The following is a 15,056-nucleotide window of genomic DNA, read 5'->3' as shown; positions in this document are numbered from 1 at the left end:
AGCTCAACATCAAAAAAACGAAGATCATGGCCACTGGTCCCATCACCTCCTGGCAAATAGAAGGGGAAGAAATGGAGGCAGTGAGAGACTTTATTTTCTTGGGCTCCATGATCACTGCAGATGGTGACAGCAGTCACGAAATTAAAAGACGCCTGCTCCTTGGGAGAAAGGCGATGGCAAATCTAGACAACATCTTAAAAAGTAGAGACATCACCTTACCAACAAAGGTCCGTATAGTTAAAGCCATGGTTTTCCAGTAGTGATGTATGGAAGTGAGAGCTGGACCATAAAGAAGGCTGATCGCCGAAGAATTGATGCTTTTGAATTATGGTGCTGGAGGAGACTGTTGAGAGTCCCATGGACTGCAAGAAGATCAAACGCATCCATTCTTAAGGAAATCAGACCTGAGTGCTCACTGGAAGGACAGATCGTGAAGTTGAGGCTCCAATACTTTGGCCACCTCATGAGAAGAGAAGACTCCCTGGAAAAGACCCTGATGTTGGGAAAGATGGAGGGCAGTAGGAGAAGGGGACGACAGAGGATGAGATGGTTGGATAGTGTTCTCGAAGCTACAAACATGAGCCTGACCAAACTGCGGGAGGCAGTGGAAGACAGGAGTGCCTGGCGTGCTCTGGTCCATGGGGTCACGAAGAGTCGGACACGACTAAACGACTAAACAACAACACTGAGGGACTCCACCACATGCCCCTGTTTTTTGCCCATGGATGGTGCATCCTGTTTAAGGATTTTATGGACCCAGGTCACTCAGGACAGATGTCTGCTGACCACATGAAACTGCCAGGGATCTGGCAGGATTGTTGCAAGTGATCATCACAGACTGTCCATTGTGTTTGTGTGCATGAAACTCCACTTTGGCTAGGGAATTAGCCCAACTACGTCTGGATTTAGGGAGATAGGGCTGCAGAAATAACCCAATACGAGCCATGGATAGTTACCGTAATTCATTGTTTTCCTTGCAAGAGTTGCACTTTCACATGACCTGGAGAGGAAGTTCAAGAGTTCCTTGTTGTTTCCTTTTGCTAGCATCTCCTTCCAACATGTCCTTACATAGCAAGATTTTAACTTTCTCGCGAACAAGAGTGGACTGTACTGAATTTTTTTTTGGTCATGCAATAACAAAAGGAAAAGAAACCTTTAGAACTTTTGGTTCTCCAGGTCATTGTAAAGTTCAGACTTAAAGCTGGGGGTCATTAGCAGCTTAAACCAAAGCGAGCTCATTCCTCCTACCTACTGCATTACAAGTCGCTTTTGCACATGGCAGTACACCCTAGAGAGGGGGCAGGGATGTCTTCACCTGAGGAGCATTATCTGTTTGGTTTTCCTGGGCCTGCAATCCTTCCAAATCCCATTTATAAAGTTGTCATCTGTGCATGTACAATGGCTGTCTCAAATGTCTCAGCTTAACCGTGGCTTACATCCTGAAACTGGATGGAAGCTGGGATGAGGGAGGACATATCAAACAGCAGCATTTATCAAGAAACTACATGATAGATATGGATTGTGGCTGATAATATGTAGCAGAGGAATCTTTATTTGCATCAGCGGCTAGCCATAGCAATAAAATAAAATGTAACAATGGAAAATACATTTTGGGGGTTTACATCAACAATCCAATCATAGATCTTATTCTAATTGCCCCCGCTAAAAACCTTGCAGTTTTTGCTGATATCATGTGTACATGGCTTCAGATGCCAGCTAAGGGATTGCCAGAGTAAATGGCAATGTGTACACAGCCATGTTCAAAGAAAATGCTTGCCAGCCAAAAACAAAAAGGGGGAAATGCTTAGTTTTTGTTTTATTATGAAAATTTCATCTTTATTTTCACTGTTTAGAAAATACAGGAACTTCACAGAAAGCAATTGGCAAAATAGAAAATGGAAGCTTTTTGGTTGTTGTTCTTTAGTCGTGTCCGACTCTTCGTGACCCCATGGACCAGAGCATGCCAGGCACTTCTGTCTTCCACTGCCTCCCGCAGTTTGGCCAAACTCATGCTGGTAGCTTCGAGAACACTGTCCAACCATCTCGTCCTCTGTCGTCCCCTTCTCCTTGTGCCCTCCATCTTTCCCAGCATCAGGGTCTTTTCCAGGGAGGCTTCTCTTCTCATGAGGTGGCCAAAGTATTGGAGCCTCAGCTTCACGATCTGTCCTTCCAAGTGAGCACTCAGGGCTGATTTCCTTCAGAATGGATAGGTTTGATCTTCTTGTAGTCCATGGGACTCTCAAGAGTCTCCTCCAGCACCATAATTCAAAAGCATCAATTCTTCGGCGATCAGCCTTCTTTATGGTCCAGCTCTCACTTCCATACATCACTACTGGGAAAACCATAGCTTTTACTATACGGACCTTTGTTGGCAAGGTGATGTCTATACTTTTTAAGATGCTGTCTAGGTTTGTCCTTGCTTTTCTCCCAAGAAGCAGGCGTCTTTTAATTTTGTGGCTGCTGTCACCATCTGCAGTGATCATGGAGCCCAAGAAAGTAAAATCTCTCACTGCCTCCATTTCTTCCCCTTCTATTTGCCAGGAGGTGATGGGACCAGTTGCCATGATCTTCGTTTTTTTTTTTAATTTTTAAATCTAAGCGTAATTATTGTTGCATGGTGGGACAGGGTTGAGAATGGGAGGCAGTAGGCCAGATTCAAAGGCATTGTGGACCAGATGACCATCCCTGATATAGATGGGAAAATAAATGGGAGAAGCATGAATTTAACCACTCATTCAGTGCATGCTATCATTGGAAATATCAGTGACTGCTGTCCTCTGATTTTTCAAAGAAACCACTCTTACTCTTCCTCATCCTCCCTGCACTCCTGTTTGTTTGCATTAGACATTTAGGTCAAATCATAGCTTTTTCTATAAGGCTTTGATGCTTGTCAGTCATAGAATCATAGAGTTGGAAGTGACCACGAGGATCATCTAGTCCACCCTCCTGCAGTGCAAGAATCACAGCTGTAAGATGTCTAATATATTGTAGATTTAAAAGTGTTTATTTAATTTTACTCTCTTTTTGTAAAGTTTTTTATTATTTCATTTTATAATGTATATAAAAGAAAGAGAACAATTATAACAGACAAAAATAAAAAAGATTATAAACATTCTAGTTTTGTAAGCAAAATTATTTGAGATGATTTCCAAGTGCCTGGTATTTCTTCACCATTCCAATTTTTAAAAATAAAATAATTAAAAAAGGAAGGATCAAATCTTTAAACTTCTTGTAGAAATTTGAAGAAACACCATCTGGGCCTAGTGTTCGTTTGGTTTTCAGTTTTTTTCATAGCTGATTGGATGACTGAACCCAAAGAGTGCTCATTAATGCTTCCTCATCATCCTGGAAAAAAGTGACAAGTGGGGTGTCGCAAGGTTCTGTCCTAGGCCTGTTGTTGCTCAATGTCTTGGATGAAGGAATTGAGGGGATGCTCATCAAATTTGCAGATGACACCAAACTAGGAGGGGTAGCTAACGTCGCAGAAGACAGAATATGGATTTTAAATGACCTTAACAGATTGGAGACCTGGACACAAGCTAACAAAATGAATTTCAACAGGGACAAATGCTAGGTTCTGCACTTAGGCAGGAAGAACCAGTGGCACCAATATAAGATGGGGGACACCTGGCTTACTAGCAGTACATATGAAAAGGACTGAGAGGTCTTAGTGGATCACAAGCTGAACACGAGTCAACAGTGTGATGCAGCAGCAAAAAAACAACAACCCCTAACACTATTCTAGGTTTTATTCAAGGGAGGCAATAGTACCACTCCTGCCTTGGTCAGACCACACCTGGAGTACTATGTCCGTATCTGGGCACCACAATTTCAAAAGGATATTGACAAGCTGGAACATGTGCAGCAGAGAGCAACATTACAAGTTGTTTAGATTGATATCTGCCCTCATCCACCTTTAAACAAATGTTCCCCACAAAAATACTTAGGCTAGAATAAATCACAGAGACTTGGCCCTGAGATGTGCCCCAGAGGAAAAAAAGATGATGGTTGGACTAGATGTCCCTTGGTGTTCTTACCAGCTCTACAATTGTATGATTCTACGATGGATATTCTCCACCTCCACAGTGAGGCAATATTACTTTTGAATACCAGCTGTTGGAAGCCACAGGAGGGGAGAATGTTCTTTTGCTCGGGTCCCGCTTGCTGGTTTCTCACAGGTATCTGGGTGGCCACTGTGACCACAGGATGCTGGACTAGATGGGCCATTGGATTGTTCCAGTAGGCTCCTCTTATGTTCTTGTGTACGGTGTGAAGGTAGAATTAAGATTGGTTGCTATGTTCGCTGTTGCCTCTGGCCCTGACCATCACTGGCTTGTGCTCAACCCACAGATGATTGCTCAGAGGGGGATGTTCCCTGTCCCTGGGTTAACTACGCATTTTGGTGTTCAGCTGAGGATAAAAACCAAACTACTAAGAAGGCAGCAAACTCCACTGATGTAACACAAATGATACAGAAGGTGGAATCTTCCCAGAAGACGTTATATTGATTCACAGAATGCAGTACGTTACATTTCTTTCTTCAATATATACATAGATTTATCATGAACATATGTACAAACTATCTTAACACATAACCATACAAAGAGTAACAGAACCATACATCTTCAGTATTTGTAAGGGACACCCTTTCAATAATGACTGCTCATGCAAGTTGTTATTTTAAAAAGAAAACTAAAGTTTATTCTATATCTCCTCCCTGCCCAATGTTCCCTTAATACTTGTGCAAACTTTCTAACCCAGAAAGAATCCCATTTCTCTCACATTTATTATTATAAACAACAAAGCAAAGCATCAGTACCCATAAACATTTCTTCAAATTTAAATTTTAAAAACGGCTTCATAATGAATGAAAACACTTTGTTTCCCCAATAAATAATCACAAATAAAGGAAAAATCATAACAATTCAAGTAAGTGCTCTGGGCTTCCAAAGAGCATAGAGGTATGTCATCAAACAATACTATTTTTTAAAAAAGTAAAAGCCACAGTTCTATCAGCGTTCTGAAATTGCTGACACCAGTCACAGGGCAATGCAGTGCAGGTGGGGAAAAATGCTTGTGCAGCAAAACAGATTTCCAAGAACCGTCTCATTTAAAGGTAAAACAGTCCTGGTGGTTTTGCTTTCACACGTTTTGCTTCCTGAGGAAGTGAAACTTAATTCTATATAAGCATCTCCTTTCGTTGCATTTTTGGAGGGCAGAAAAAGGTGGAGAATCATTCGGTCAGTTCCAGCAAGTGTTATAAGATGGCTTTCTCCTCACCTATTTTGCATCCAGTGAGTATAAAAATGTTTAATAGATGAAAGCTTTTGGGATTGCAATGGGAAGAAGGGTGGCGTGGGCATCTTCTCAATAGATTACCGTATTTTTCGCTCTATAAGACGCACTTTCCCCCTTCAAAAATTAAGGGGAAATGTGTGTGCATCTTATGGAGCGAATGCAGGGTCCTTGGCTTCAGCGATAGCAACGCGAAGTCGCCTGAAGCCCCCGGAGCACAGGGAACTCCCGTTACACTCCAGGAGCTTCAGGCACCTATCCGCAAGCCTTCGGAGCGCAGCAGGAGTTCCCGCTGCGCTCCGAAGGCTTGCGGATAGCCGCCTGAAGCCTGGAGAGTGAGAGGGGTCGGTGCACACCGATCCCTCTCGCTCTCCAGGCTTCGCTTCGCTGGAGAGGCGCCGCACAGTTTTCCCTCTCTGCGCAGCGCCCCTTCAGCAAAGCGGGAGGAGAAATGGAAGGGGCTCCGTTTCTCCTGCCGCTTTGCTGAAGGGGCGCTGAGCAGAGAGGGGGAGAATTTTTTTCCCTGTTCTCCCCCTCCTATGGTCCGGTGCGTCCTATAGAGCGAAAAATACGGTATGTTTGTGCAACATGCAGCACAAAGCTGGAGCTTTCTAAATAACAGCATGCATCTCATACGGTCAGGCAGATCTCTAAAGCAGATCTCTAAAGAAGTGTCCAAGCAGATTTACAGTCCCTTTCCTGCCTCCTTCGCAGCAGAGTTTTTGCAGGCAACCTGACCAAGCTTGCAGGTGGAATGGCGACCTGCAGCTAGGATCAGATATTGATTCAAACTTATAGGAAATGCAGAAACTAAGTAGGCAGAGCTTTGGCATGGAATTGAAGTTGTCATCCATCTGCCTGGCGGGACAATGGAGGAAAGTGCCATCGGGGGAACAGTTAAACAGTTGAAGAGTTACAGTGCCTGTTTTTTTTGTTTTATTGGTCATTCCTGCTGTAATCACTGCTGTGGACTGTCTGTCTCCAGGCACTGCGGTCATCTGCAAAGGACCCCAGCAGGGTTTATGGCATGGAATTGGGTGATGGGAAAAGCTTGCCTCCTTAAATATTTTGTCTGCCAGGCTGCTGTTCAAGGCACAGTAAAGGGGGCAGGGAAGGGAAAGCTAAGATAATAGAATAACAGAATGGTTCAGCTGGAAGGGACCCTGAGGGTCATCTAGTCCAACCCCCGCAATGCAGAAATCTCAACTGAAGCACCCAGGACAGATGGCCAGGCAACCTCTGCTTAAAAACTGCCAAGGAATGAGAGTCCACCACCTTCTGAGCGCGTCCGTTCCACTATCGAAAAGTTCTTACCACCAGAAAGTTCTTCCTGATGGCAAATCCTAACCGCTGATTTCCAGTTAACCTCAGCAGTGATGTGGCTCACATTCCTTCCTCCTCTCCAAATCAGAGGAGGAGGTTAAATCATAGCTGTCAACTTTTCCCTTTTCTTGCGAGGAATCCTATTCGGAATAAGGGAATTTCCCTTTTAAAAAGGGAAACGTTGACTGCTATGTGTTAAATGCATTTTTGCATTTAACATGCTGGGCTCCCTCCAACCCCAAAGCCAATAGAATAGCATTAGCTGGGAGGCCTGATAATTTTTGGGACTGTGGTGGGCATGGAGGAGGAATTAACCCTTGCTCCCCCAGCTGAGGTTCCCTAGGGGCTTTAAGTTTATTCCCAAGTTAAGGTCTCTGCCTAGGGTGTCCCCAACTCTAGGACCAAGTGTGCATATTTGAGAAGCAGACTCCTGATTTTTAAAACTTAACTACTTCCAATAGGGGACACGGGTAGCGCTGTGGGTTAAACCACAGAGCCTAGGTCTTGCTGATCAGAAGGTCGGCGGTTCGAATCCCTGCGACGGGGTGAGCTCCCGTTGCTCGGTCCCTGCTCCTGCCAACCTAGCAGTTCGAAAGCACATCAAGCGCAAGTAGATAAATAGGTACCGCTCCGGCGGGAAGGTAAACGGCGTTTCCGTGTGCTGCTCTGGTTCGCCAGAAGTGGCTTAGTCATACTGGCCACGTGACCTGCAAGTTGTACGCCGGCTCCTTCGGCAAATAAAGCAAGATGAGCGCTGCAACCCAAGAGTCGTCCGCGACTGGACCTAGTGGTCAGGGGTCCCTTTACATTTACCTTTACTTCCAGTAGAGATTTATAATAGATGATGATGATAAATGTATAGTTCATTTTGGAGAATAGGAACAAGGATGTGATGATTTTTGCTTTTCTGCTCCACAGAGTGTTCCCTTTCTGCAATACTTTCACGCGCCCTTGCGTGGGGGGATGTCGATTTGCATCATAGGCCAGGTCCTGCATTCCGCAAAAGGGTTTGTGTGTCTCCTCTTTGTCTCCCATGCCCTCCCTCCCTCAAGAAATGCCCTTACCCCTCCTACACCAATCTTTCTTCTATTACTAAAGAATTTGCCAGGCTGAAGTCAGAAAGTTATCTTAGGGAGCCCAAACCCTCTACCACATCGAGATTAACTCTTCAGACTATATTTTGACTTTTTGTCACATAGAAAAGATACTATGAGCAGCACTGAGGGCTCATTCACACTCACCTTTGCTTTCATGCTTTCGACGCAACTGCCCAAGCTTTCCAGCTCTGTGTTCGAGTGTTTGTTTGTTGTGTCCTCAGGTTTCCCCGGGGAAAACCCATGTTTTACCTGGGAAAACCCAAGTGAATTGGAGCAAATGGCAATCCCCCAAAAACCCTATTTCCAGTTGCTCCGATTCAGTGGTGAAATTTGGGTCTTCCTGAGGAAAGTGCTGGGACTAAAAAGCCTGTACCTGTCACAACTTCCTTTCAATAATGACCGCTATCACAAGTTGTTATTTTTAAAAGAAAGCTAGAGTTTATTCTATAGCTGCTCCCTGCCCAATGTTCCCTTGCAGGGTGTCAATACTTGTCACAACTTTTTCCACCCCTTCAGGACAAATCACACTTACCAGAATTCTTCTGTGCAGCTGTTAAAAGGTCACTTTTTTTTTTGCACTGGCTACACACCACACCACCACTCTATGACAATATAGTATGGGGGACTCAGACCTGGGGTCCGGATGCGGCCCTCCAGGCCTCTGCATTTGTCCCTTGGAGCTCCCCACAGGCCACACTGTTCACTGGCCCTGCTTCAGATCCAGAGTGTTTTTGCCTGGCTGGAATTGGCCCTCAAACTCTGATCATGCATTTTCTGCTTCCCTGGGTGAAGGATGGGGATGGATGGGTGAGCGGATGCAGGACCGCCTTCAACAACCCGGTGCTGTCCCACAGTATCTGGAGGACGCCAGGCTGGTGAAGGCTGGTGGAGAAACTAATCTGCTGCGCAACAGGTAAAACTACCGTATTTTTCGCACTATAGGACGCACTTTTTCCCCTCCAAAAATGAAGGGGAAATGTGTGTGCGTCCTATGGTGCGAATGCAGGCTTTTGCTGAAGCCTGGAGAGCGAGAGGGGTCCGTGCGCACCGACCCCTCTCGCTCTCCAGGCTTCAGGAAGCTATCCCAAGTCTTGCAAGCCCGGCGGGATGTCCCGCGGGCTCGCAAGGCTTGCGGGCAGCAGCCTGCACCCAAAAGCTGGGGACAGCGGGGAGGCGCAGAGCCGCCACCCCGCTATTCCCCGACCTGATCTGGAGGCTGGCGGGGGGAGAAGCAAGCCTGCTTCTCCCCCCCCAGCCCCACAAGCTCGGGGGATAGGGGGATGGCGAAGCGCCGCCATCCCGCTATTCCCCGACCTGATCTGGAGGCTGGGGGTGGGAGGAGCAAGCCTGCTTCTCCCCCCCCCCAGCCCCACAACTTCCAGATCAGGTCGGGGAATAGCGGGATGGCGGCTCTCCGCCATCCCGCTATTCCCCGACCTGATCTGGAGGCTGGGGGTGGGAGAAGCAAGCCTGCTTCTCCCCCCCCCCCAGCCCCACAACCTCCAGATCAGGTCGGGGAATAGCGGGATGGCGGCGCGCCCTTCCCGCTGTCCCCCGACTTGGCTAGAAGGCTGGCGGGGGGAGAAGCCTGCTCCTCCCCGTTGCCAGCCCCGCAAACTCGGGGGACAGCGGGAGAGGCGCAGCGCGCCCTTCCCGCTGTCCCCCGACTTGGTTAGAAGGTTGGCCCAGCCCCGCAAACTCGGGGGACAGCGGGAGAGGCGCAGTGCGCCATCCCGCTGTCTCCCGACATGGTTTGGAGGCTGGCGGAAGGCTTCCTCCTCCCCCAGCCCCGCAAGCTCCCAGAGCGATGCCAAAGCTGCGCGCAGCTTCGGCATGGCTCTGGGTCCCGTTCTGGGGGAGGGGGAAGCTCGGGCTTCCCCGCCCCAGCCCCGCGCCTGGCGGGGGGGGGGGAATAAATTTTTTTGCCTTTATTTTCCCCCCCCAAATCTAGGTGCGTCCTATGGACCGGTGCGTCCAATAGTCCGAAAAATACGGTATATTACTAAATAAGTACAACTCCTTCCTCCATTTTGCCTCTGGGCCTGCCCACCACTGGGGGGTGGCACTCGGAAGGTTGCCCAGAAAGCAAATGTGGCCCTCGGGGTGAGGAAACCTCCCCACCTGTTATGCACTGAGTTGAATGGGATCCAAAATGCAGCAGTCTGATTGGCCCTAGAACAACAGGATTCAGAATGCAGCAGTCTGATTGGTCCTAGAACAATGCAGCAGTATGATTGGTCCGCAGGAGCCACCCAATCCAGCTCCAGGTGGAAGTGAATCCACAACCTGATTGGCCTACAGCAGAATCCCGGAATTAGCCAATCACGTGCAGCCCATTGTGTAAATAATGTATATAAAGCAGATATTGTGGGGGAAATTCCATTCCTCCTCACCACTATGAAGGGAATAAAGAGCATGAAATCCACTCTCGACTCCGAGTATATTTCACCACCCTTTTTTTTAAAGCAGATACTTGTGTGCATTGAAATGCTACACATTTTAAGGAGGTGAAAACTGCAGCCATCTTTGCGTTAAGTAGTTTCCCTAGCACTATACACCAGTATGTATTTAATAAGCTTTAATAGCCCATCCTATCCCAAAGTCTGGGTAGCTGAGCTGGTTAGAGCATGGCGCTGATAATGCCAAGGCTGCTGATTTGATCCCCATATGGGACATTTGCATATTCCTGCATTTCAAGGGGTTGGACTAGATAATCCTCAGGGTCCCTTCCAACTTCGATTCTATCGTTCTAAGGTGAGTTTCAGGACATCCTTTCTTAATTCAGCCTCAAACTACCCCTTTCTCCCACTACCCCTCCGCCATTAACCCCCCTCACCCCACCTTTCCCTTCAGTACCATCTCCTCCTGCGCAGCATCAGTGTCAATATCACATTTCAGGTTTGCGTTCACTGTTAATCTGTTGGGCGAGAATGGTGACATCGTCTTCCACTTCAACCCGCGGATGAATGAAAACGAGGTGGTTTGCAATACGAAGCAAAACGGAGGTTGGGGAAAAGAGGAACGCTCGCCCATTCCTTTCGAGGCAGGGGCCACTTTTATGATGATCATCGATGTCATGAGCGACTGCTACAGGGTGAGGCTGCCGGCGGGGCATATCTATTCTTCATCAAACAGTCTTCTCATGGCCTGTGGGCTTTTAATTCTCGTGGCTCAAGATGGCTTTACTTTTTCTGTAACGGGCAAGATGGCTTTATGTTTAGTAAAGTAAAGTGGTAAAGTGGCTCCTGACCATTAGGTCCAGTCGTGACTGACTCTGGGGTGGCGGCGCTTATCTCGCTTTATTGGCCGAGGCAGCCGGCGTACAGCTTCCGGGTCATGTGGCCAGCATGACTAAACCGCTTCTGGCGAACCAGAGCTGCGCATGGAAACACTGTTTACCTTCCCGCCGGAGCGGTACCTATTTATCTACGTGCACTTTGAAGTGCTTTCAAGGAGCTGGGACCAAGCAACGGGAGCTCACCCCGTCACGGGGATTCGAACTGCCGACCTTCTGATCGGCAAGTCCTAGGCTTTGTGGTTTAACCCACAGCGCCACCCGTGCTTTATGTTTAGGCAGTGCTATTTTTCTAGAAAAAGAGGTGCCAGAACTCACCATGAACGCCCCCTCATTCTCTTAGAATGGCAATGGCGCCCTCTTGAGAGATGCTGGAACTGAGTTCTGGTGAGTTCCGATTGAAAAAAAAGCCCTGCATTTAGACATTCTCCTTGTGCCCTCCATCTTTCCCAACATCAGGGTCTTTTCCAGGGAGTCTTCTCTTCTCATGAGGTGGCCAAAGTATTGGAGCCTCAGCTTCACGATCTGTCCTTCCAGTGAGCACTCAGGGCTGATTTCCTTCAGATTGGATAGGTTTGATCTTCTTGCAGTCCATGGGACTCTCAAGAGCATAGATGAGCATAAAGCTTCCGAGTTTGCTTCTCCCTCTATTCTTTCCCATCCCCAAATACTCTCAAGGATGAGCAAATGCAAACATGCTCTGAGCTACCTTTACTCCTTGTTTTCGGAAAACACACAGCCCCTGATTTTAATATATTAGATAAGGCATGTTTCCCTCTCCTATCTAAAGTACAGTATGTTTCAAAGTATGAATTCACCTTCCTAGTGAACTCATCTTTGTCACTGGAGGTGCAAATAGCCTCTGAGGCACGAAGCATTTCTGAGACTGGCTTCCTAACTATGATTTCTCTTGGAAAGAGAGAATCTGGCCATGTGTGGCCTTTGAAGACAGTTCAGAGGCAGCAGCTAGCTGAAAAAATCGTGGCAAGGCTGCTAATGGGAGCTAGGCGATGAGACCTCTCGCTCCTGTATCAAAACAACTTTACTGACTCCTAGTGGTAGTCATTATTATGATAGTTATTATTATTTCTACTAATTAGTAGCTTTTTCGCAGGATTAACACATCTCACCCACTAAAAAGAGACAAATGTCTGAAACCCTCCAAATTTACATGCAAAAGCCTGGGCAAAAAAAAAAAATGTTGTTGCATAAAGATATACAGTGGTACCTCAGTTTACGAACTTAATCTGTTCCGGAGGTCCATTCTTCAACCAAAGCTGTTCTTAAACTGAAGCGCGCTTTCCCTAATGAGACCTCCTGCCGCTGGTGCCCTTCCACTGTTTGGCTTCCATTCTTAGACAGAGGTAAAGTTTGCTAACCGGGACACTACTTCCGGTTTTGCGGAGTTCGTATACCGAATAGTTTGTAAACAGGGCTGTTCTTAAACCGAGGTACCACTGTATAATGATGCTGTCAGGCAGGCCTCCCTAGGGAGAGCATTCCACAAGCAGGGAGCCATCACCGAAAAGGCCCATTCTCATGTCACCACCCTCCACACGTCCCTCAGAGAGGGCACATGTCTTAGATGACAATTGCTTGGCACCCTATGTGGAGGTACCGGTCGTGCTGCCCTAAATCTGCATGTGCTGTCACTTTCATGTTCTATTCTTTCCCTAGGTAACTGTCAATAGTAAAGACTTCCTGAAATACGTCCACCGCATTCCCTTTTTTAGCGCCCGGGCTCTGGAGATCAAAGGGGATGTCAACTTGCAGAGGGTCTCTTAGGGTGAGTGGCAGGTTTTTACAGCCTCTTATCCTTCCCCGTTTAAAACTTGTCAACGTGGTTTCTCTTGCTTACGGTAAGGAAAACAGCCGTTTGTCAGTTAAAGAGAAGTCCTTTGAAATGAGGCAATCTAATCTTAAAGGAGCTTTTGTTGGGCAAGTTTATTTATTTATTACATTGATATCTCCCACCCTTCCTCCCAAAGGAGACAGATTTGCAGAGCAACAAGTGATAAAGCAATAAAAACACGTTGAACATAATTCCAATACAGATTCAAACTGGGAGCGAACTCAGTTTAAAAGGTTTGTTGGAAGAGGAAAGTCTGCAGTTGTCAGTCAGACCTCTCTTAAAGGAACACCTTAGTCCTACTGATACTACTGACCAGTGTCAAATCATTTGACCCTGGCCAAATCTGATGTATCAGGACAACGTGACTTCCACGTACGCTTGGATGAAGGCAGGTTATTTGGATCTGTTCCGTTGTGATGTCTATCCTAGTTTTGAAATCTTAAACTGTTCTGCTTGCTGTATGTAGGGCAGGGGTAGCCAATGTAATGCCTTCCAGATGTTTTGGATTACAACTCCCATAATTGCGTGGCAATTCCCGCCCCCCACCAGTTGGAATAAAATAAAGACACCGGACACCAGAATTTAAGGTTAATGGGCAACAAATGGTCACAACTTTATTGGTTACAGGTATTGGCTTTAGGAAAGGGACGCGGGTGGCGCTGTGGGTAAAAGCCTCAGCGCCTAGGGCTTGCCGATCGAAAGGTCGGTGGTTCGAATCCCCGCGGCAGGGTGCGCTCCCGTCGTTCGGTCCCAGCGCCTGCCAACCTAGCAGTTCGAAAGCACCCCCGGGTGCAAGTAGATAAATAGGGACCGCTTACTAGCGGGAAGGTAAACGGCGTTTCCGTGTGCGGCTCTGGCTCGCCAGAGCAGCGATGTCACGCTGGCCATGTGACCTGGAAGTGTCTCCGGACAGCGCTGGCCCCCGGCCTCTTGAGTGAGATGGGCGCACAACCCTAGAGTCTGTCAAGACTGGCCCGTACGGGCAGAGGTACCTTTACCTTTACCTATTGGCTTTAGGCATTGGTCCTATCAGACTATCCGGGATAAAACCGGAAGGGGTTGAACACCAACAGGGACAGCCCCTGAGATGTACATCCCTATGCACTCCCTGAGGGGTCATAGGTTTCGGACGAGGCAACGCCCCCCGGAATCCTTTATCGGACTACCCCTATATATTTGGGGGAGGTGATGGCGCTCCTCCCCCCGACTCATCATCATAATAATACCCCTACCAATGCCTAACCGCCAAAACCAAGGAGTTGTGCTACGAGGTAGGCGAAAAAACCAAATGGCTTTAAAAACAGGGCCAATTAGCCAAGTGGAAAAACTCCTACCAGGCCCCTTGCGGTGACCAACTGAGGTCCATAGCAAAGTCAGAGGGAAACCTAAAGGTGGAAAACCACAGCTGAAATGAAGAGGAAAAGGGGTGTTCTTGGGCCGTGCTGTCCTTAAATGACCAAGCTAGCTCCGCCCCTGCAGCCAGCCGATTGGCTGGCCCAGGGTATGATGCGGCCCGAGGAAGCCCCTGATCGTGCAGGGCTGCAGCGGATGTTAGTGGGTGAGAGCCCGCAACGCCCCCCTCCAGATGTTGGGAGTGGCTTTCCCTACATTGGCCAGGCTTGCTGGGGCTGTTGGGAGTTGTAGTTCAAAACGTGTAGCGGGTACAACAATTAGGGTTGCCATATTTCAAAAAGTGGAAATCTGGACACACTACAACATGGCTGCCATATGGCCAGATTTTCCTGGACATTTAAGCGATTTACGCCCAGACGCTGTTTATGAGGGCTGAATACTGAGTATGTCCAGGAAATTCTGGAGGTATGGCAACCTACACAACATAGGTTCTCCTTGCTCCAGTGGATGATCTTCCCTGGAAGACAAGGGAGGCTGAGACCCTGATGAATCTCCTGGATCTCTTGGTGGTGGTTGATGCAATCAGTCAGAGTATCATTCTGGACCACTTTGTTGGGCTGTGATGAATGGGGAATACCTGTGGTGCCGGCAACTCATTTGCATTTTTAAAAATTGTGTGTGGTTGTGTTGTTTTTTTACAGGAACAAAACAAAAAGAGGGGAAAAGAGAAGACAATGCTCAGAAAGACGACACAGAACAGAAAACAAATTTATTTTTAAAAACGATTATAAATGGCTATACCTTGTCTACTTACAATAAAATAAAAGAGAATGCAACTTAA

The 15,056-nt window shown here is 47.3% G+C and overlaps 1 protein-coding gene across 1 annotated transcript; it reads left to right on the top strand.

The window, feature by feature from the left end:
* Positions 1 to 5,140: 5,140 nt before the first annotated feature.
* LOC144328503 (galectin-9-like) lies at positions 5,141 to 15,056 on the top strand. Its single transcript, XM_077932254.1, has 5 exons — positions 5,141 to 5,294; positions 7,537 to 7,625; positions 10,614 to 10,809; positions 12,688 to 12,796; positions 14,917 to 15,056. The coding sequence occupies exons 1-4, from the start codon at positions 5,265 to 5,267 to the stop codon at positions 12,793 to 12,795; spliced, it is 423 nt and encodes a 140-aa protein (XP_077788380.1). The 5' UTR covers positions 5,141 to 5,264; the 3' UTR covers position 12,796; positions 14,917 to 15,056.

Source organism: Podarcis muralis, chromosome 7 (genome assembly GCF_964188315.1).
Source record: "Podarcis muralis chromosome 7, rPodMur119.hap1.1, whole genome shotgun sequence".
Classification (NCBI taxonomy): domain Eukaryota; kingdom Metazoa; phylum Chordata; class Lepidosauria; order Squamata; family Lacertidae; genus Podarcis; species Podarcis muralis.
Note: the sequence above shows the minus strand (reverse complement) of the source record. Positions and strands in the feature narration are given on the sequence as shown.

Bases quoted from the DNA above. Each gene is read 5' to 3' on its own strand.
- LOC144328503 (XM_077932254.1), top strand. From the start codon at position 5,265: ATGGCTTTCTCCTCACCTATTTTGCATCCA. The intron at 5,295-7,536 runs GTGAGTATAAAA...TCTGCTCCACAG, and splicing joins CCTCACCTATTTTGCATCCA to AGTGTTCCCTTTCTGCAATA. The intron at 7,626-10,613 runs GTTTGTGTGTCT...ATCACATTTCAG, and splicing joins GTCCTGCATTCCGCAAAAGG to GTTTGCGTTCACTGTTAATC.